Source organism: Electrophorus electricus, chromosome 1 (assembly GCF_041902795.1).
Source record: "Electrophorus electricus isolate QZ-2024a chromosome 1, ASM4190279v1, whole genome shotgun sequence".
NCBI classification, from domain to species: Eukaryota; Metazoa; Chordata; class Actinopteri; order Gymnotiformes; family Gymnotidae; genus Electrophorus; species Electrophorus electricus.
The window spans coordinates 30,503,052-30,524,267 of record NC_137497.1 but is presented as its reverse complement, the minus strand read 5'-3'; the positions used below and the strand labels follow the sequence as shown (position 1 = coordinate 30,524,267).

General features: G+C 40.5%; 1 protein-coding gene across 1 annotated transcript; it reads right to left on the bottom strand.

The window, feature by feature from the left end:
• Positions 1–3,492: 3,492 nt before the first annotated feature.
• ntrk1 (neurotrophic tyrosine kinase, receptor, type 1) lies at positions 3,493–20,618 on the bottom strand. Its single transcript, XM_027001107.3, has 17 exons — positions 20,209–20,618; positions 17,441–17,515; positions 16,837–16,908; positions 14,869–14,937; positions 14,150–14,301; positions 13,852–13,994; positions 13,185–13,323; positions 11,133–11,465; positions 10,643–10,660; positions 10,387–10,448; positions 10,195–10,297; positions 8,985–9,149; positions 8,570–8,700; positions 8,126–8,298; positions 6,176–6,416; positions 5,843–6,001; positions 3,493–3,815 (listed from the first exon to the last, which is right to left on the bottom strand). The coding sequence occupies exons 1-17, from the start codon at positions 20,400–20,402 to the stop codon at positions 3,630–3,632; spliced, it is 2,415 nt and encodes an 804-aa protein (XP_026856908.1). The 5' UTR covers positions 20,403–20,618; the 3' UTR covers positions 3,493–3,629.
• Positions 20,619–21,216: the final 598 nt, after the last annotated feature.

The following is a 21,216-nucleotide window of genomic DNA, read 5'->3' as shown; positions in this document are numbered from 1 at the left end:
CAGAAATACAGAGGGAAGCCTGTCAGTTGGGGTTTGCGTTTAAGTCAAGTCGTACCATGTTCCATTTGTGGACGAAGGGTAAAAATTACATTAAGTAAAAAAAAAAAAAGGATATTTTCATTGTGGTAATATGATTAAGAAGCTTACATTTGTGTGCTAATTACAAAAATGTCTGTGCTAAACCTGTTATAGTGTTGTCATAAAATTGTTTATCTAAAATCCATTTTCATATCTCTTATTTGGGTGTAGAGTTTAATTATGTTTTGATCAGAGAGCTTGTGAATCTAATTGGGTTTGTAGGATTTGGGGACACTATTGTATACTGTGGCATGACCTGGGGAAAATGTAAAATACATTGCTTCTGTAACACTGGCATTTTACAAAATTGTTCGTACATTAGCAATAGTATTTGTGAAAGTGCTAAATATTTATTGTTGATCAGGTTGAATGACCCAATAAATACTGAATCCTAATGTATAACATCCTAATGTTTTGTCTTCAAACAAAAGACTAAAATCCAGACCTTTACATGAGCAGAACAAATGAGGCAGCCTACCTGATAGCATACTGTTGAGGAGTACAGCAACTGAAAGCAATAAGGTGAAAACACATAGAAGGGTTCTCCAAAAAAAAAAAAGGTTGTGGAGTAGCAGGTCCAGTCCAGGCAGCCCTGGAGAGATGCATTTAAACACCTCAGAGAGGAGCCAGCAATAGCAACACCCACATCCATTACTGTTTCCTAGGGCCCCTCCTGACACCTTCAGCCAGGCCAAAATTAGCATGAAGATGGGAGAATGTGTTCATTCCATGGGAAAGCTGTTTGTGTTTCTGGGAGAGGAATAGGAAGATTATGTTAAATTCCAGTGTGTTTCCACTGTAATCAGACAAATAGGACTATATGATGGGCAGATGTTCAAGAGAGAAAACAGAAGAACAGAAATGTAGAAAGTGTGAAAAGTGACCATCAGGACATAGCCAGCATCAAGTTTTTTCCTTAAGGAAAGATTTGATGTGGTAATATTCCTGTGGGGATTTTTTTTTTTTGGGGGGGGGGGGGGGGTATTGATATAGAATTCTATAGAACTAAGTCAGTTGAAGTGATGATAATGTAAAGTTACTTGTTATCCAAAAATTATTTTACGTTTAAATTGTGTTCTGATGTGTATTGTTTATGTCAAACAATACACTTTTACACTTTTATAAGTCTCCAGTATTGTAATGCACAACTGTAATGCACTCTCTGCTGGTCTTTCCCTATCTGTCAAGAATGTCTTAACTGTATCTGCACATTTGGTAAAATAGCTTTCCTGAGTTTTACACCTGTTTCACACTCAACACTTAGTCATCCATTTTTAGGTTGCTAGACATATAGTAGTAAAATTATGGATTCATGGATGACTAACTGCGAAAAAGAAAATCTATGTTAAACTGTTCAGCAGTAAAGAGGTGGAATTAATAAGTATTAATAAGCACAACTCAACTGTTCCAAGGTTCTTTCTTTAAAGTCAAAGTCACATTTGGAGTGGTATAGGTAAGACTTGCTTCATTTATTACCTGAAAGTGCTAGTGTTTAGAGAACCTTTTTTTTCTCTAGTTGTATTACAAAGTGTATACAGAATGTTGGCCTATACTGCAGTCAAGCTGAAAGCAATGTTTTGAAGACACTGGAATTAAAAACCTGCAATTCCAGTCCCTAATAAATTCTCCTCATTTATCCATATGCAAAGACATATTTCACATGACATGCCAACATGTTTTGTACTATACGCATACATGGGAGGTTTAAAAATGAGATTTTATATATATATATATATATATATATATATATATATATATATATATATATATATATATATATATATATATATATATATATCCTGGCATATTTGTTTCTTGAAACTATGTTATGAATATTTATAAACTGTAATATGGGGCGCTGTTGCCAGTGTACTAGTAAAAAAGGGACGAGAACTGAACATGTAACTGCCAATGAACAGTATTCACCAGCAGGGTTTAATTAGTATTCAGTGAATCTATTCATTAATAGTTTTTATGTATGTGTCAGAGGCAAAAGCTTTAGTTTGAAGGATGCCAAAACAGCCCTGAATGAAACATTTCATTAAGACAGAACCAATGATGAAAGCTTTATTCAAACAGTAATATTTATCTGGATGATAATTACAAATGATAGAGCAAACTGAAATTGAAGTTGTGTAATTTCTTTTGGTCTAAAAGCAATTTGACTCTTTTTAACCAACATAAATGTATCACTCTACTGCTATTGATACACTGCAATTAATAGAGCTGAATGGCCTCAAACACACTAATGTTGCTAACAATTTAATAAAAGATGGGGGAACAGGTTAGCATGATATCCTCTGTATAGTGCTAACATTCCCTATGTCTTTATTAATGACATTAGCTTGTAGTGGGTAAAGTATTCTATTCAACTGTAAATTCTTTGCCCTGTTATGTATCAGTGACTGTTAGACACAGATTTGAAACGTAACATTTGCAAAATTGCCAGTAGCACTTACATTTGAGTATAATGCAAAAGGTAGTCTTAATTGTAAATGTAAAACATTTCTGTCAAATAAAATTTTGCTGAAAAACCATCTTGTTGCAATGGTTAGCATTACATGTACACTATCCTTAAATGCACAACCTCTTAATAAAGCAATTAGACAATAATGTTGAATTAGAGTATATAAAATAAATGGTAAGAAAAAATCATATGTCTGAATACAATTCTGTACAAAAACATCTAGCTGACACCGTAACTCACATGCAGTGTCCTGTTGAGAAGCTGTTTGTCTGCTCCAGACAAAGACAGATTTCAACTATAGCATCACTGAAGTTCAGAAAACCAGAAAAAGACAGATTCTTTGTCTGGTTTTCTGAACTTCAGTGATGCTATAGTTGAAATAAAGAAGGGCTTCATGGACATGTATTGCAAAGAAGTAATTACATAGACACACAAAGCTGGGATCGTGGAGTTTAAGAACAAGGAATGTCCAATACATGCAGGTTTAGTGCACTCGTAATATATTGGTATACAATGCACTGATTATTTGTAATTGCAAGACAAAGGAGGTGTGATGTTTCAAATAGTGCAATCAACTTGGCACAATATGTAAAACACTGTAAATTTTTCTATGCCATTTTCTATGAAAAGACACCTTAGAGAGGAAAAAAACATCACATAAAAGAATGATTGTGTTTCTACATTTAAGCACAATATCTGAATATGAATATCCTCTCAGCTTGTAAAGGTAAGGGTTGTCCCTACAACTGAATAGATTTTTGTTTCCTGATTCAATGGATTTGCTCTTTGCTGACTTGATTTCTCAATTAATTTGCACTTCTCCGAACTGCTGAATACTCGAAGAAACTGCATTTTTGCTGAAGTCCAAATGTGCCACCAAAAGCTTTGCTTCGGAAAAAAATTAAAGTAAACAAAAGAAAAACTTTACAGATGCCCCTTTGCAATGCAGCCAAGTGTTTCCTAGCAAAGGGAAGTCATTGTAGGCAGCTGTACAAACACCTGCATGTCCTTATCTGCAGTTTTTGCAGTCCATCTGCACTCCTCTCCATCTCTGGTGTATATCTCCTCCACCTCTGCTCTTGCTTCACTCCAGGATGTCCAGGTAGACCGGAGGGTTTTTGACCAAGGCCACCAGGCGGCTGTAGATGTCCTTGATGATGAGCCGCTGCTGAGGCTCCCTGTGCCAGCATCCTTGCATAAGCAGGTGCACCTCTTTGGGGCAGGTGCGTGGGCGTTCCAGTTCCCGGCCCTGGGTGATGCACTCGATGGCCTGCAGAGGAACCACAGGTTTACTTTCTGAAGGAATGCCTTGCCTCCCCAAAAGACAATGATAACTAGGAAAGTATGCTAGCATAGTGAGCATGTAAACTGGATCTTCATTAACATTAATTCATTGTTAGTGATCATTGGTGTAGCATTCTTTGATTGCTGAATGAGAAATACAGAAGAGTGGCTAATGATTAAGCTGTAAATTATATGTGACTCCAGTTTTCAAATTTGGTTTTTGAATGTGTTTTAAATTCAGTGTCATCACAAATAACTTTTCCTTTGTTGATACTGAATAAAATCATGCCTTCCAAAAGTGAAGCTAATTAAGAACATTAACAGATAAACAGCTCACTGCAAGTCAGCAGTAATGGAGTAATGCATAACTAAAATACTGACCATATTACATAAAAGGCAGTACAGAGATTGCAATGTAGTAGTAATATTAAAAGGTTGAAAGAAGAAAAGATAATGGTATTTTCTTAGATTTAAGTGCCTATGATTTAATTTAATTCACTTTTGTGTGTTCAACATTTCACTTTTTCAAGCTCAACTCATCTTCACTAAATCATAATTTATTCTGGCAGTAAAGGTAAATAATACTTTTGTCACCTTATGCTGCAACAATATGCAAGTGTTTGTATGAATGGGTTTTTTCTTTCAAATGAACTACTATCATTCAACATTGCAGAGTATTTCTTCAGCATGGATCTTTGTCATGGATTGATAATAACTGCTCTCCGTTTCCATGGCCACTGGTCAACCATTAAAAAGCCAGTGGCTCCTGACAGTGCCCTGAAGGCATTTGCCTACCTAATTGAATGGCAGGGTAAGCTACTGTCAGCGCTCCACTACATCATGCTGAAGTGGGCTATCAATCACTTCAATGAATTAACAAAGATTCACATTGACCCTGCCGAAATTCTCTGCGCCTTTCCCAGGCCCGATGGAAACTCATGGGTAATCTATCTATGACCCTTACAATTAGGCTCCTTATAATTAGCTCTGTCCATTACAAGACAGCAAGGATTAGGTTAACGAGGTTAGGCAACGTCGGCCCAGGGCGAAGATGAGGACTAATCGGATTAAAATTGAGTAGATGGGAAAAGTGATCCACCCTACGCTTGAAAGAAGAGAGGCTTCTCTTCCATAATGACGCAGTTGTGGTTACAAGCAGAGTCCACTTCTCAGTCCTTAATCTGAGAGGTCTGGCTCTTTCATAGTACCTACAAATCTATCGATCCCTTTGTATCACAAGTGTAAGAGCACAGACTGATTCCTTTCCAAGGTAATGTTTATAGCTTACATCACTGTTAGAGTGATGTTATGTGTTAGAAATCATTCTGCATTCACTGGATTTGGAAATACTGTGCAAAGGCAGGCAAAGCACTTAAGACTAATGCACATCGCAGAAGAAAAAGGAACAGCAGAAAAGTGTATTTTCTATTTTAAATTCAGCAATTCCAAACCTTCATGGTCTTCTCTTTATCAATATTCATACTAATCCAAATTCTTGTACTATTGTGCACAATATGCAACAACATGCATATCTTTTTTGATCATTACTGTTCTCAGACTAATATTTTTAACAATGGCATTGAAAATGTTTCTTTTTTCCAAATGGTTCTAAGATGTCCTGCACTGTTCTCACTACTATAACTTTTATCTGTCCCTTGTGAAGAAACCCTTGTTTACAATGAGGTACTAGTAGTCCTAGAGAAACGCTCCAGAAATGTTAAACAATACTGACATGAAATTATGATTTAGGAGAGTGAAGATGAGTCAAGTTGGCAAATCTGGAATAATTTGAATGATTTGAATTAATCTGGAATGAATGAAATTGACAAGAAATAGACTAGAGGCAGGCTTTCTAAAAGCATGGCCAACAATGTCAGTAACAGTAAATCTAGACATTGGTTGAAGCCTTAATTGTGATAATATTATTGTGAAATTGGACAAGCAAGGAAAGGATGATTCTGGTTATTACAAGACATGGTGAAGGGTGTACAGGGAAAGAAGGTGAAGGTATACCTCACTGTTAGAGAGCTGGTACCACGGCTGTTTGCCATAAGTGAAAATCTCCCAGAGCACAACACCAAAGCTCCATATATCACTCTCTGTGGTGAACTTTCTGTACATGATGCTTTCAGGTGGCATCCAACGAATAGGTAACATGGTTCTGCCTCCAACCTAGGATGGAGTTAGGGAGAGCAGGAGATAGACATGAGGCAGAGCAAAAGAGACAGCATTAAACACCATCCACAAGGAAATTTGAAGCCATATACTCACAAGACGTACCAGATTCACCCACATTCACCTACATTCTCTCACATAGACAGCAAAGACTTCTGAACTGAAGCGCACCCTGTAGTAATCAGTGCTATATATATCTCTTGACATGCCGAAGTCTCCTATCTTCACAACGAGACCCTCCCCGACCAAGCAGTTTCTGGTGGCCAGGTCCCTGTGCACAAAATGCAGCGAGGCCAGGTACACCATGCCTGAGGCGATCTGTGCAGCTATTTGGAGCATTTGTTGCAGTGTCAGCTGCCCTGCGGATGGCAACTTCACCTCGTCCAGGATCCGGGCATCAGGACCATGAGCCCTACACAAGGAACACAGAGTTTAGCTGGCCCAAAAGGCTTTGAAATTCCAAGTTCCAAGTTCATCCTTGTCTTCTAATTGCATGCAATTGACCAATGAGTGGCCACTATTTTCACACATGACTCCTAGGTAGAGAGAGGGTGGGACATCTGAAGTAGTTCCTCTTTCAAGGAATGTTAACTGTAAGTACCCTTACATTACAGTATGATGTGCTGTACATAAATTTCCATTATCCTGTTTTAGGGATTGTGCTATATATTTGGGGATTGGTTCATGTATCAAGCCTTAATCACAACATGCCACTGAGAAGAGGATACTTAAAACGTGTCAGTTAAGCCTGGAAGCACTCCACAGATCCATCACCACCATGACCATGCATGCAACTTCTGGTAGCCTATTTACATACATCAATCCATCAAGTATGCAAAGTAAAACAGCTCTTTCAAACAAATTCCATCTTGGACTTGCTCCTCTAATATTATATAAAGTCGCCCTTGTCATGCGTCTCAGACTCCAGTGAGTAAGGCCCCTGGTTTCCATTCATCCTAATATTTGCGCCTTTCCACTGTGTCACTGACTGGCCTTTTCCATGCTGCTCAGAGGTTCCCTGTGTTATTACTATTAGTTTATCAAGCAGGTGGCAGGAGAACAGCAGCTGCTGCTCAGACTGGAGACTATATCCATGGACTGTCTCCTCGAAATGTGATTTCCACCTCCCCAGCGGCGCGCACTGTCCCCCACTCCCAGTCTGGCCCCACTGCCACCTGGCAAAACGGCTCCTGGTGCACGGGGTAAGTCACTGAGACTCCTCTGTGCTGGACATATGGCCTTCCAACAGGCTCATAGTTCAGGGAACTTTTCATCATGTCGAAGAGATAAACGCTGCTTAGCTGGGTCAGGACTTTTCCATGCATAGCCTTACTACAGGGTTCCAGCTTTGGACTAGGAACCTTTGGAGCAACAGCTTTGCAGTTCTTTAGAGATTTGTGGAAACTAGCTGGTATGAAATGTAATGTACAGTTAAATCTAAGAAATTATGGATTAATGGTCATTTCTAATGGTGCAGATTAATGGTCATTTCTTATCATCTCTAAATTGTACCCCATCCTAAATTCTTTGCTCTGGTGAAAATCTGTGAGTGGGGCCGACACAATACAGATATATTTTAATACACTATCCTAAGAACTTCTTTTGACATGCTTCTTGATGGAGGTATTGTCTGCTTTAACTAATCATCTACAGTACTTCAAGTCCATTAGAGCACTCACTAATGGCTTTATATTCTATAGGCTTAGTGCCAATTTTGTTCGGCGCAGAAGGCCAGTGAAATTGGCGAAAGAATATTGTGCACTGTCTGTCAGGATCAGCCACAGACAAAAGTAAAAGGACTGAGCCCTCTGCTTTAATCCCTTAAAATAGCAAGAGCATTAAAAAAAAAAACCCTCACATCATTTCATGGGTACACTTTGCAACATTAAGCTTCTTGCCCTTGCCTAACCACTTTCCCACATTGCTGTCCTGTGTGCTTGTTAAGGTGAAGTGACCATTAAACCACTGCATTGAACTGAAGAAGCAATTTATGTCCAGTTGACTTGGACATCTTGTAATGTCTGTATGGCTTTTGCATTCAAATGAAGCTTCATGTTATTTTGCGGCCACCCAAGACCCTTGTGGCAATTTTTCCACATGACCAAAATCCACCGTGCTGACCTGAGGAAGCGGTTGAGGTCACCATGCCTCATGTATTCGAACACCATGGCAAGAGGCTCTCCATCCGTGCACACACCATAGAATCGAACAATGTGCTCATGCTGGAGCACGGTGAGGAGCTCGGCCTCCCGTTGGAAGTCCTGGCGTGTTGACTCATTGGCGTCCTTCAGTGTCTAGACATGAAGTACAGTGTAAACTCTCTTATTTCAGCATAGGGATTATGTCACAGAGGTTCTCAATCTAGTCCTTTGGGGCAACCACTCCAAACTAGGATTTTGTTCTGCTCCAGCTGCATATGAGCCAGGTAATCAAGGGCTCTTGGTGTGTTGATGTGTTGGAAGGTGAATTAGTGGAAACAAATAAATATGTGGAGTGCTTGGGGATTGGGTTGGTTGGTAGTGAAATGTTCTTTCATTGGTAGAATGGATTGTACTTGGACTCTACCTTAATGGCCACAAGCATCTTGTCAGTGTCAGGACAGAGGTTGGCACACTCTGCCAGGTACACCTTGCCGAAAGCTCCTTCTCCCAATTCCCACTTCAGCATGATGTCTTGTCTCTTAATGTGCTGCACACCTAAAATGGCCATAGCAAATCATTATAACAATGTTACACCATCACAAAAGGTGATTTAATAATGAATGTCTCAAATGTGTGCACTTAAATTTACACATTTCAATCACATTTCTATACATAGCATTTCTTATACTTATTTCCCAGAAGCACTGTATTTTAGCAATCGGAGTGGGTCAAATTTGCTCTACACATCATGTGATGATCATGGTGCAGCAATGTCATTGGGAAAGGGTGTCCTGATTAGAGTTAAAATTCTTTTTTGTGTTGCTGTCCATCCCACTCACACATGTCCTTGTCTTTGATGATGCCGCAGAAGTACTGAGGGTTCTCAACAAAGCTGGAGATCCCAGAATCTAATGTGCCTTCATCAGAGGAGGGAGGACTTGCACCAAAGTTCATGAAGCGGAGCGAGACGGCAAGGTCGTCTTCTGTACCTAGAACTGATGACCCTGTTGTTGATATAGAGAGGAGCAGGAAAGCTTTGGTTTGTCTGGTACTAAAATGCAATTTACACCTATGCAATGTCTGCATGGCACCTGTGCATTGTTAATTTAAATTCTACCAACATAAGCAGTAATTACTATAACTATGAATTTAAAGATATTGTTAATTTTATCTGGTTTTACAACTATATTCTACAAAGCCGTTAAATTCCTTAAATGATTTATATATCCATTAAAAGATATATAAAATTATTATTATTATTACTGTTATTATTAATAATAATAATAACTATTCCAAGTATATACTACTGCTCAATATGCTTCTTAAAATCTTATCAGCAAGATGATAACAAAACGTCATTAGAGCTGCCCACGGTTCCTCCCCAAACCAAGGAAACAGCTCTAGCCACAAGGGCAGTAGGGCTCCTAGGATGCTGTGTAGGTGGAGCAGGAACACAGGGGGAGTAGGGAGGTTTTGGAGGGAAAGGAGGGGGCTAATCAGGCCAATTCAGCCACTCTGGTAGCAGGGTGAGCTCTGAAAAGCCTTGGCTCCGTCACTCCTCTCTAATGGCCTCAGGCGCGGCCCCTTGCACTTCTCACTTTTTGCAAACTGTAATTAAGACCTGGCAGCAGCTCGCCGGGCTGTTAGGCTGACAGTGGGCAGAGCTGCAGCCCCAGTGGAAACCATATATCACCACCTCCCGTGGATGTTTCTTGAAAGTAGAACGATGGCCAGCCACAGAGCTCACCCTCCAGAGTACTCTGGCAGGAGCCTTTTATCGGGCTTCCCTGTTTCCGAGCTTTTTTTTTAATGTGAATGTGAGATTGGGTGTGCAGCTGTCTCTATCCACTTCTTGACCCTGCAATTGCAAGTTTTTAGGCCTATTTGATAGTCCTATATGACAGATGATTGCATTACTGAAACCTCAAGCATCTATACCTGTATCAAAGCCTCCAATAAATCTGGACCTTAGCTAGGGATTGTACTCAATGTCAAACCCCTCTCCCGGTACATATTGAAGTTCAGCGTTAGAGTGCTTTTGAGACTTACGATGGATGCCAAACTTGGAGTGCTGCCCGCATTTATTGATGACCAGCACCATGATGAGGAGGAATGTGCAAGCAAAAACGGCGAGGCCTACGGCAACCGACACCTGCAAACAGAAACATAAGCCAGTGCCGACGCCCAATCATGGAGGGACCATTATCGATCTGCCAGAGTCAGTTCCCATCATTCTCTTACCCCAAACAACCTGCTTTCCAGCTTTTCTGTGACATCACCTATTGACTGGTTGGTAGCAGGTGCTAGAATATAAAAGTTTTTTGTTAGTCATCAAGATAAAAGTGACTATAGGCACACTTTATTATTCGAGGTGTCCAAATTGCATTAAAGATGAAGAGACTCTTAACATACACTTCTGATATGAGAGCTTTAAATATAACGTGCAATATTATGAAGTAGTGAATAATTTAATTGGGGATGAATATAAATGACTTACTTGGGAGGTTGGTTAAGACTAGCCAGTGTTTGGGAGAGAAAAAAAAATCATTAAGTAATCAGTATCCTCACTTATAGACAATTAAGGTGCTGGAAGTTTAATGCATTCTGTGGCTTCAAAAATAGTTAAGATCTAACGTGGTTGAAAAGTTATAAAAGCACAGGCACTGTGGCACTATTCAAGAATCAGTGTTTTCTAAGTAGTTGATTTGTTTTTGGCAACTACATTAAGAAAGTAAAAAAATGGATTTACACTTTTTTACTTGTAGTTTTTCTGATATATATATATATATATATATATATATATATATATATATATATATATATATATATATATATATATATATATATATATTCGAAATTTACTTGAAAATGCTGTCCAAACAGAAAGTTTGGACTTTCAGTTTGAAAGGTGACAGTATCTGGAGTATCTACTTGAAGAAAAAGACTTTATGGCATTTATCCACTGGTCTCCAATGTACGTAACTCACCAGGGATGACCCCTTCTGGGTCAAGGGGGTCAAAAGGGTTGTCCATGAACTTGCCATTGGCTGTTGCCCTGTCCCAGCCTAGCTTGTTCTCCACAATGAGTGTATAGCGGCCATTGTTCATGTGCGTCGGCTTGTTGAGGAACAGGCAGCCGTGCTGCACGGAGCCGTCGTCTGAGTCTGGGATCAGCTGTGTGTATGTGTACATGGTCTCTTTGAGCGGTGTGTCATTGTACAGCCAACGGATGGTTGGTGCTGGGTTGCCATCCACTGCAAACGGGAAGCACCAGTGGTGCTGCGGCTCTGCCTCCCTCAAGAACAGGATCCTCACGGGGACTGGACACAGAGTGAAACAGACATCATCATTTCCTCTTAACTCATGCAATTAGAACAGAAGCAAGACTGTGCTGAATGCAAAAAGATTGGCTTTGCAAGCAGAGGAATTACGATTAATACCTCCAAATTGCACAGGAGCTTATTTTAGCTCTGAGTGGGCTCACAATGGTTGCAAAGTTTTACCCTGACTTTACTTCTGCAGAGAGATGAACAAGTTCAAAAAGTTGGAACAAATTGTTAGGGCAGAGTTATATTTTCTGAACCCAAACTATCCACCTAGTTTGTCAGGCTCATGTATTAAAAGTTTAAAACACTTTTTGTTCTGTAGTATTCTGTTCCATTATGTGGAAGTGCTGTTGGAGGACCTGTACTGAATCTCTAAAGTTGTACTGCATCTTTTCACTCATGGCATGCTGTATCCTGGACCTCTAAACAAAGCCAGGAAGCAAAATGTAGATTTTAGATGTGTCTCTTTGCCCCATAAGCATTTGAAGCTAAATCAGGAAAGTAAACAGCCAGAAGCTTGCTCAGGGGTCGTGTCATAATTTTCCAGTGAATCAATGGGTTCCATCTTCACAATAAACTTGTTGACCTGGCATGAATAATAAATCCCATCCTGTTTAGGGGACCCAACCACAAGAAGCACCTGGATGCCTGGCAGACGTAGAGCACAGGAAACAGTTTCTTTAGCTGCGAGGAACATGCTGATGTGCACAGCCTGGCCAATCGTCTATAGCCATTTTGCCGCTCTTAACCCATGACCCTGCCTCCAGAAAGTGCTTTGTGTGTTGTACTCCAGAGATAGCTCCTGATGATGTTCCCAGTCGTTATGTTAGTAGTTCATCAGGTTCTTCAATTGCCCACGAACTCCAGTAAGTACAGGAGTCAAAATAATTAAATAATTGCATGCTTTCGTCACTGGTTAGGATGAGAGATGGAATTAAACTGCCAGGCACCTTCGTTGCCAATTAAACCAGTTGTTGTTAAAAGGGGGTTGTGTAATTGGACTTTGACGCCTAAATCATCGGGGTAGCTGCAGCTACCATAGTTCAGACTACTAAAATACTTATATTAGTAATATGATGTTCAGTCCAAGTGAAAAACGAAATTTAAAAATATGTATTTCACTGTTTATGTTATCCTGGCACTGTGCCATCAAGCCATAGTCTTCAGTGCTGTGTATAGACCACTGTAAGCACCATTTTGGTTTTGGGGAGTAATTAAGCAGAGGTCATTAATGAGACTCTGTCCACCACTGAGGCTATTCTGATGGATTTGCAGCTAACACACTTACCGTCTGCTAATCAATCCTTACAATTGTGTTTCCGGACTACGGGGGAGAGAAGTCCATTAGCAGAGAGCAAATAAGATCTGATGACAGTTATCATCCCATTTTCCTGACAGTCATTATCATTCCCCTGTTGGTCATATATTTGTCTGATGTCAAGCACTGTCTTTCTCTTTTCAAAAGTGGAGGTGATAAACAATGTAAACAATGATCATTTCAGTTGTAAATATTGTTCATACTGCAAAAGAAGGCAAAAACAAAACCTAAGCTGTGCCCATTGCGCTTATAGTGCTGTATATCATGTCTTATTTAAATGGTGCAGTTTAAATATCAGTTATCACTTCCTCAAATGTGATGATGCTGAGTCTGGCTAACTTTCTATTCAGTGTTATAAACTGAGCACAGTGACATGTATGGTAATACAGACTCACACTCAATGTTGAGCTGAACCATGGCCTCTCCTGGGCCAGCACGGTTCTCTGCCTCACAGGTGAGGTTGTGCAGATTGTCCCCTGATGATACGTTCCAGAGGTGTAGCACCAGCTCGAGGGTGGAGCCCCAGATCCCCCTCTACATATGTACATGTACACACACACTTTAGACATGTAGCAGCACTGAACCATTTGCAGAATAATGCTGTTGCATTATTGCATTCTGCTATTGCAGAATAATGCTATCCCTTGCAACCATACATATCCATATACTGTTCTTATGCATTCTACAAAATAAAAACAATAATATAAAGCATTATTGCAAATTTTATTTTTAAATGCCCACATGAATGAAGTAAGGTAAGTCTATATAAAGCATATTTAGCATTTTCATGTAATTGTAATGTAAAAGTTCAAAATCAAAACTAAAATAACTGATTTCACAAAAAGGGGAAATGGCTGATATATGATTGTTCATTGCAAGGGCAGGCCTCAATTGGAATTTCTAGAGTTAATGAATCACTGCAACATTCTCCATTGCAAGTAACATCAGATGTACTATCTTTTAAGAATTAAAGATCCTTGTTGAGGAGTTTATTACTCTCCCCCACTCCCTCTCATATTCTCTCTCCCTCTGCCTGGCTATGTAAGTAATGCTGCACAGTACCTGCAGGGTCCAGTTGGACTGAAGCTGCTCTGTTCTCCATCTGATACTGGGCACAGGTACACCAGTCACCTGGCACTCAAACGTCAGGTTTCCCCCCTCCCTAATGGTTAGTCTGGGTGCATTGATGCTGACTTCAGGAGCACCTGAGCAACAGGGAGGCACTTAGTGGAGAACATCTGTAAATCACCCTACAAACAGCAAGCCTGTGCAGGTACACTGGAATTGCCAATGTATACGGCACTTTTCCGAGATTGCTGGTCATTGTATGGCAGGTTTTCCGCCTAATGTGTGCACTTACTGCAGTTCTCCATTGCAAAGCTGTCGAGCTGAATGCTGCTGCCATCATATATGCAGCTCTGCTGGCTGTCAATGTCCCCCCGCCTTAATCTTTGCCACTGCTGCAGCCAATAGATATCGCACGAGCAAGCGAGGGGGTTTTCCCGCAGAACTCTGGGAAAGAGAACCATTTGTGACTTTATTTTGTGTTCAAGAGGTCAAAAAGGTAAACAGTAGGTGAACTAAAATGTTTCTTAAATGTTTTCATTTTTGAATGAAAGTTATGAAAGTCTATTTAAAATTAATTAACCTTAATTAATTTACTTATAATGGGATTTCAAGTTGTCAGTTCACTGATGAGTTGGTGGCTGAAACCCCAGTTTCCCAATGTAGCAGCCAAAGGTAAAACCATATTTGTTTACCCAATGAAATTTTGAATGGCTGAGTAACTGGAACGTTCTCAAAGGAAAGTTTCACCAATTTCTCAAAATGATGCATGGTTACCACCCTACTTAACACAGCTTTAACAGTTTTAACATTTGACTATCACATTGCTAACAAATTCCTTGGCACTATCCATTTTAATTATTCCAAGATAAATTTGTTGAAACTAGGCCAGTAATGATGACATTTTGAACATTTGGTGAACCTTTCCTTGTACCATGCAGAAGGCAAATTTTCAGAGTGTCTTCAGATCCTGGTAGTGGCAGTGTGGCAGTGATGTGGTGTGGTCTCACTCACAGGCTGAGTATGGACAAGGAGTGAAACACTCTCCAGCCAATGTGCAGCAGTGAGTTTGTGGCCAGGTTCCTGTGCGTTGTCATACCATGGGGAAAGAGTGAGACAAGAGAAACATTTGTGATATTAAAGCAGCCACCAAAATCTAAGGTCTTATTTCTGGGAAATTATTTAATAAAGGTCCCAGTTACAATTAATACTGTGATACAGAGATTAATGCTGTAAAAATTCATGGTATGACCACATATTGTTCAAACTGGACTAAAGACAGAGCTGCAATACACGTTCAATTTAAGATGAAGGCAAGTGATTCATATCCTTCATTTGGCATGCATTTTGGTATATGGCACATTAGTGAATTAGCCACTGTGACTTGGACAGTGGCTGCTTTTAATCAGCTGCATGGAACAGTTTGTGTCCTACAGCCCTGAAGTCAAACCTATGACAGCAACCAAGCGTCCAGAATGGTTTACTCTTAAAAAGTAAACATACTGCCACACAAAATCACTTTTATTACTAGAGGGGATTCACTCATTGCTAGTTTTGTACATAGCTGCCCAAGAACCTTATAGTGTTACACTAAATTGTTCTGATTTTTGATTGCTTGGTCTTCTTTGATTTGTTACTCATTCTCTATGTGGTCATCAAATGGCAGGGGCTTGGCAGATGAAAATTAAGACTTTGGCGCTGAGAAGAGGATGGAGCTGATGGGGATGGTGGTGCAGGGCTGGAGGGGGGGGGACCACATGCCATGGATACCGATTTACTGTGGCAGGGCTAATGGGGGCCAGTGGGGTTTCAAATATTTGTTTTGCTACTTCTGAAAAGTTCATGTCAGATGGTTTAGCCATCAGGGCCTATCTATTACAGGGTTAGTTCCTCTTCAGTGCCGTGGTTGGGGACAGCAGCTGCCACCAAATACTGGATGTAGGGGGGACTAGTGAGGTCTTAAGAAGAGACCATTAACACTGCAAAAATTAAAGGAGATCAGGGAAATAATACCATACACATCTCCTTACAATCTCAGTCTCTCAGACTCTTAACAGAATTCTGCATTTTCATATACCCCCCAGTACCCAACCACCCAACCAGAGCCAGCAAGTCACGCCCCACCCCCCAACCCTGCCAGAGCGATGCTCCTGATTTTAGAGACACATCTGCTCCCCCTACACATTGCTCAGTGAAATATTGATTAAGTCATAATGGACCCTTAGTGGAGTGTATTTATTATGCATCAGCTGTCAATAAGAAGCCAAAGCGAGCAAGTAAAAGGTGACTTCTGGATGCCGTCTCTGGTTTCGTCAGGGGGAGACCATATCCCGAGTCACTACCCACCCTCACCGCTATCACCCTGATCAGTAGCCCCGAGCATGTCATACAGGGCAGGGGGCTAGAGACTACAAGATATGGGTGATAAGAGTCAACTACCTGTGGATGCTTTACAGCCAAAATGGATCTGCCTTTGTTTACATGTGTGTCAATAGCAGGTTGACCCATGCTCTATAAAGAAATATGGTTCAAATTTCTAGCCCTGGTTTTCTAGTGAAATTGAATAGTTTTTGGTGTACTATCCAAGAGTAAATGGCTGCATATTTTATATTTGCTGCAACATGGTCTTATGATTGTACATTTGTGTTAGTAATTAGCATTGGTCTTAGAAATAATAGCTTTTAAAAAATATTATCTGTTTGGAATCCAATTTAATTATTTTCATTCCTTAGGCTAGGAGGTCTTATTGAGATTGGATAATCCACACAATTACAAAACTTTAATGTTGGGCAAAATGACATTCTTGGTATTATATTCTATGTATATATATATATAGTCAAGTGTAGTTTTGTCACCTGATCCAAGGGGCTAACAAGAAGTCAGCATTTCTGTTCAAAAGCAGCAAATGACAGTTGCAAACAGTGGAAACATAACAGGTTCTAGAAGATAGGTCTTCCTTTGGGAAAATAAGAAACCACTTACACATATTGGAGCTTATAGTTATGCTGGAAGGCATTATCAGAGATGAACACCAAGCCACATTCTGTGACTGTGCTAGAAAGAAAAACACACACACATGCATGCATGCACGTACGCACACACACACACACACACACACACACACACACACACACACACACACACACACACACACACAACACACACACACACACACACACACACACACAAACAAACAAGGAAATCATACATGGTGTGGTGGCCAGTCAACTGATCATATCTTTATACATAGACATACATTGGATTAGTCTGTTTAGGCATAATTGCACAAGTCAAATAGACCCATGACTCAACCAGTCACAAGAAACTTTAAAGGGAAAGTTTGAAATGATGCTAGCTGGCTTTCATGCCCTACTTTTCCAGTTTCAGTGATTGCTGAAGTATTCCTTTAACTAACATTTTATCCAAACAAAATTTAGTGTTTTTACTGCTTCCAACACTGTATATTCAAGGGCATTTAGCTGTTTTCCTGAACTTCAATTCCAGTGTAGTGTTAGATACACAAATGTTCTCTCACTAAGGTGCATAAACCAGTAATAGCAGTGTGAAGAAGCGTTCAGGTACTCACAGGTTCTTCAGTTCCCTGTAGTTGGCAAGGTCTATGTCTGTGATATTCTCTAGGTTTGGCTGGTTCTCGATGTAACTGGTTAACCAAAGACAAAGAGCATTTCCCTCAGTATTTTCATCAACTTAACCCACCATTAAAAGAAGAGTTTAGGATTCAAGGGAGGTGTTGATCAATCAATGAATGAATGAAGCTATTGCAAAACAGTGCATCAATAACTGCAGTATACATAGTTCAGGTAGGTATTACATTCCCTCAGGCCTTAATATGATACTTTTCAATGAATTAAATAGTCTTATGAAAATAGTAGCTCCTATAGCTCGTACTGGAAAATCAAATGGGTATTTTTACATATTACACATTAGCAAGCTAATCAGTGCATTTTAGAGAGCACTCCAAACTGATAAAGCACATAACCTAGACATACAGACACAAAACTAAATCTACAAAGCATTTTCCAAAGCATTGCGAGGATAAATCCATTTCTTTTCTAAGCTGCTTTGTAACTTATTTTCTATTTTGCTCCATACAGTTGGAGTTCTTTGTCATATGTTCATTTTTAAATATACATTCAAAATCAATGTGCTTGTGAAAAAGATTTAGCCATATTTATTCACACTGTGAAGGCCAGTGCAGCACTTTGCCTGGGTGCAACATCACGATCACGATTCTCTCTTTTGTAGTCCAGTCAAATCCCTTCAAATGATCACACTGATCATTCAATTATTCATATCCTTCAAAAGTAATCTTGTCCAATAAATGCGACATGAAAAAACTCACAGAGCACGACTGCATTCCGTTAAGCCTAACTGGTGTTTCATGGTAAGGTAGCTCTACTAAGCCATGCAGTCCAGAATACAAAAACAGATATTTATTTGTGTGTGATTGAGCCATAGGGCAGTAATGTAATTACAAGGGAGGTGGGATGAGGATCTTGAAACGCCCTTGCTTATTTGATTGAGCCAAGTGGGTAATATTTCATCTATTGTTCTCAGCTGGGCATTTGTTGCCAATTCACAGAATTGAATTGATAACATGATGCATGATGAATTTCTGCTGCTGCTATGGAGGTAATGGCCCTTTGCTTTTCTTCCCAGTAGAAGCTATGTGCCTTTTTTTGTACTGTGCCATTTTTAACTTTCTAAAAACCATGAATCGTTGTCATTTCAAGGGTACAAATGTTCTGCATAAATATAACATGAAAGAGAATTCAGGGTTATTGATTGGAGTAGTCAGAGCAAATATCGCTTCTCTTTTAGAGTTCGGTGAACCCGGGAGGTGTACTGAGAAAACGTTATGTGGAGAGCTTTTGCCTGAGGTCTCTCATAGAGAGAGAAGAAGAGAGGGATAGAGAGAAAAAAACAGAGAGAGAGAGAGAGAGAGAGAGAGAGAGAGAGAGAGAGAGAGAGAGAGAGAGAGAGAGTAGAAGAGATGGCTTGTTATCTGAGTTTTTTACCACATTGGATATTTGAAGTAAGGGAGACTTAATTGCTCCTGTTCTGAGCAAATGTGGCATACATCAGTATGGGAGGGGCACACAGTAGATATGTATATAACTGTATTACTCATAGGAGGAGGGCTTTTAGACCCTGTTTGAAGAGTATGTTTGTCATCTGAGATGTTCAGTCCTATGCTTGAGAGCCTAGGATGAACAGGAAAACACTATCAAGGTTGGACAGGAAGTAACTCTTTAAACTCACATTGTTCAGAAATTTCCTCAAACCTTTGAGTTGTTCTAAGCCAATGATGTTCAAGTATTTTCTGTGATTAAAATTATTTTCAAATTCCCAGTGTTTCTAAAACACTGTATCCATAGCCTTACACCTGTTTAACCTGGCATGCCCTTCAAAACTGATGAAGATGATCTTTGAATATAACTCCTGTGACATTTTACAGATGCTGAATACTGAAGAATACTGTATACAAGTCAGTAAGACAGCACGGGCTGTCACACAACTCGTGTGATAAGTCCTAGATAAGGCTAGATAAGTCCAGCTCTCATGACTGTTTAGCATTACTCAATGTTAGCAAACTCAGCTAATATCTGGGATGCCTTGGTTACTGGTTGGTGTTTCTTTTCAAGCCCCTTAAATTAAAGCAATTACTGGTCCAATCTTCCCACTTTCTCTTCTCTAATTAATATTTCTATTTAATTGGTTAGAATCAAAACCAATCATAATTGATGATCTAACCAAAGCTGAATGAGCAGTTTACTGCTATATCTTGGCAAAGTTTATGTGTTCCATAACTTTCATTCACTGATGATGCACACATTCAGAATATAACTGTTATGCCACACCACTATTCTTTCAGTCTTTAAGTGTTTCAGTTGACTCCATGAAATAAGGTAATGTATTCATTGTATCCATCCACTGACTGGAGTCACTGACTGCAGAATGTTCATGGCATTTGCACCAGCACCATACAAACATGTTTAAATGTACAGCTCTCTGTAATGTATGGATTCCATTTGTGAGTTTGGGTCTGACCCCCCTAAATAACCAATAGTCCAGTCACCTGGACTTTTACTCATCATTTGTATTTGCTCCATGCAGAATTTTCAAGCAAGAGATGCTTGCCATGTACCAAGTAAATCAGCAAACCATACATTCCATGTTTCACAGCAGCCAAGAGCTCTGAAGTAAAGAACTTGATCTGAGCCTCTGACCCTACTAACCTCATAAGCAGCACCCCTCTGGCAAACCCTATAAGTCACTGAAAGGTCCATGGACAATTTCCCCCTCCATGCACAGAGACTGAGCCAGACTCACATATCCGTGACGTTTTCGCTTTCCTGCGGTGCCAGCGCCGGGATGCTGGTGATGCCGTCTGTCTCCAGGCATTGTAGCATGGCAAAGAAGCAGCGACACGCAGCCGGGCAGCCGCTCAGAACTGGCCCAACCAGGGTGAGCGCCAGAGCCAGGGCCAGGGCCAGGGCCGCTGACCGTGTGGCACTCTCCGCCATGGTGAGCTTAACCTGAGGTCAGCTCTGTCCAGAACCTCCTCCAGGCAGTGATGCTGGCGATCTGGATAGCTGGAGCCACGGCAGCACGTTTCGTTCTTGGCCAAGGCTCTCTGGGTTGTGTGCTCTGGGCTGGGGCTGAGATATTGAGCTGCTGGAGCAGTAGTGAGGTAGGGGCCCAGGGGAGCAGTGGATTGCTGCCTCCTCTCCTCTCCTCTCTTCCCCTCTCCTCTCTTCTCCTCCCCTCACTGCCTCCTATTCAGAGGTGGAGAGAGGGAGGAGCGGGGCAAGGGAATCCATTAGCTAGTGGGGGTGGGAGAGGCAGGGGTGGGGAGGGAGAGAGGGCGCGGTGGTCATCAGACACCTCCAGGACGCGAACAGAGCGGGCAGATGTGATGTGGGGCCATAGTGAAGGGAAGGGAGAACATACCGGCAGCAGGCTAGCTGCAGGTGGATGGGATTGAGAACAAGGCCACCACCTGCTGGAGTGAACAAACAGGGAGGAAGTGAAGGATCAGAAGAGGGAGACAGAGGGAGAGGGAGAGAGAGACAGGGAGAGAGAGACAAACAGACATATAGAGATAAAAGCTGCTTGGCTTTATCACTAGGAGAACTTGATGAACCAAACCAAGGCCAAACATGAAGATGTCCCAAAAATTATGCACATAGCTGTCAAAGACCTTAAATTAAAAAAACAAACAAAAAAAAAACACTTTTTATCAGAAATGTCTATGTCAGTTTAACTGCTGCCTTTAATTTGCATTAGGTACCATCTCCATATTTTAACTTAGTGTAGATATTTGGTAACTTAGTGTAG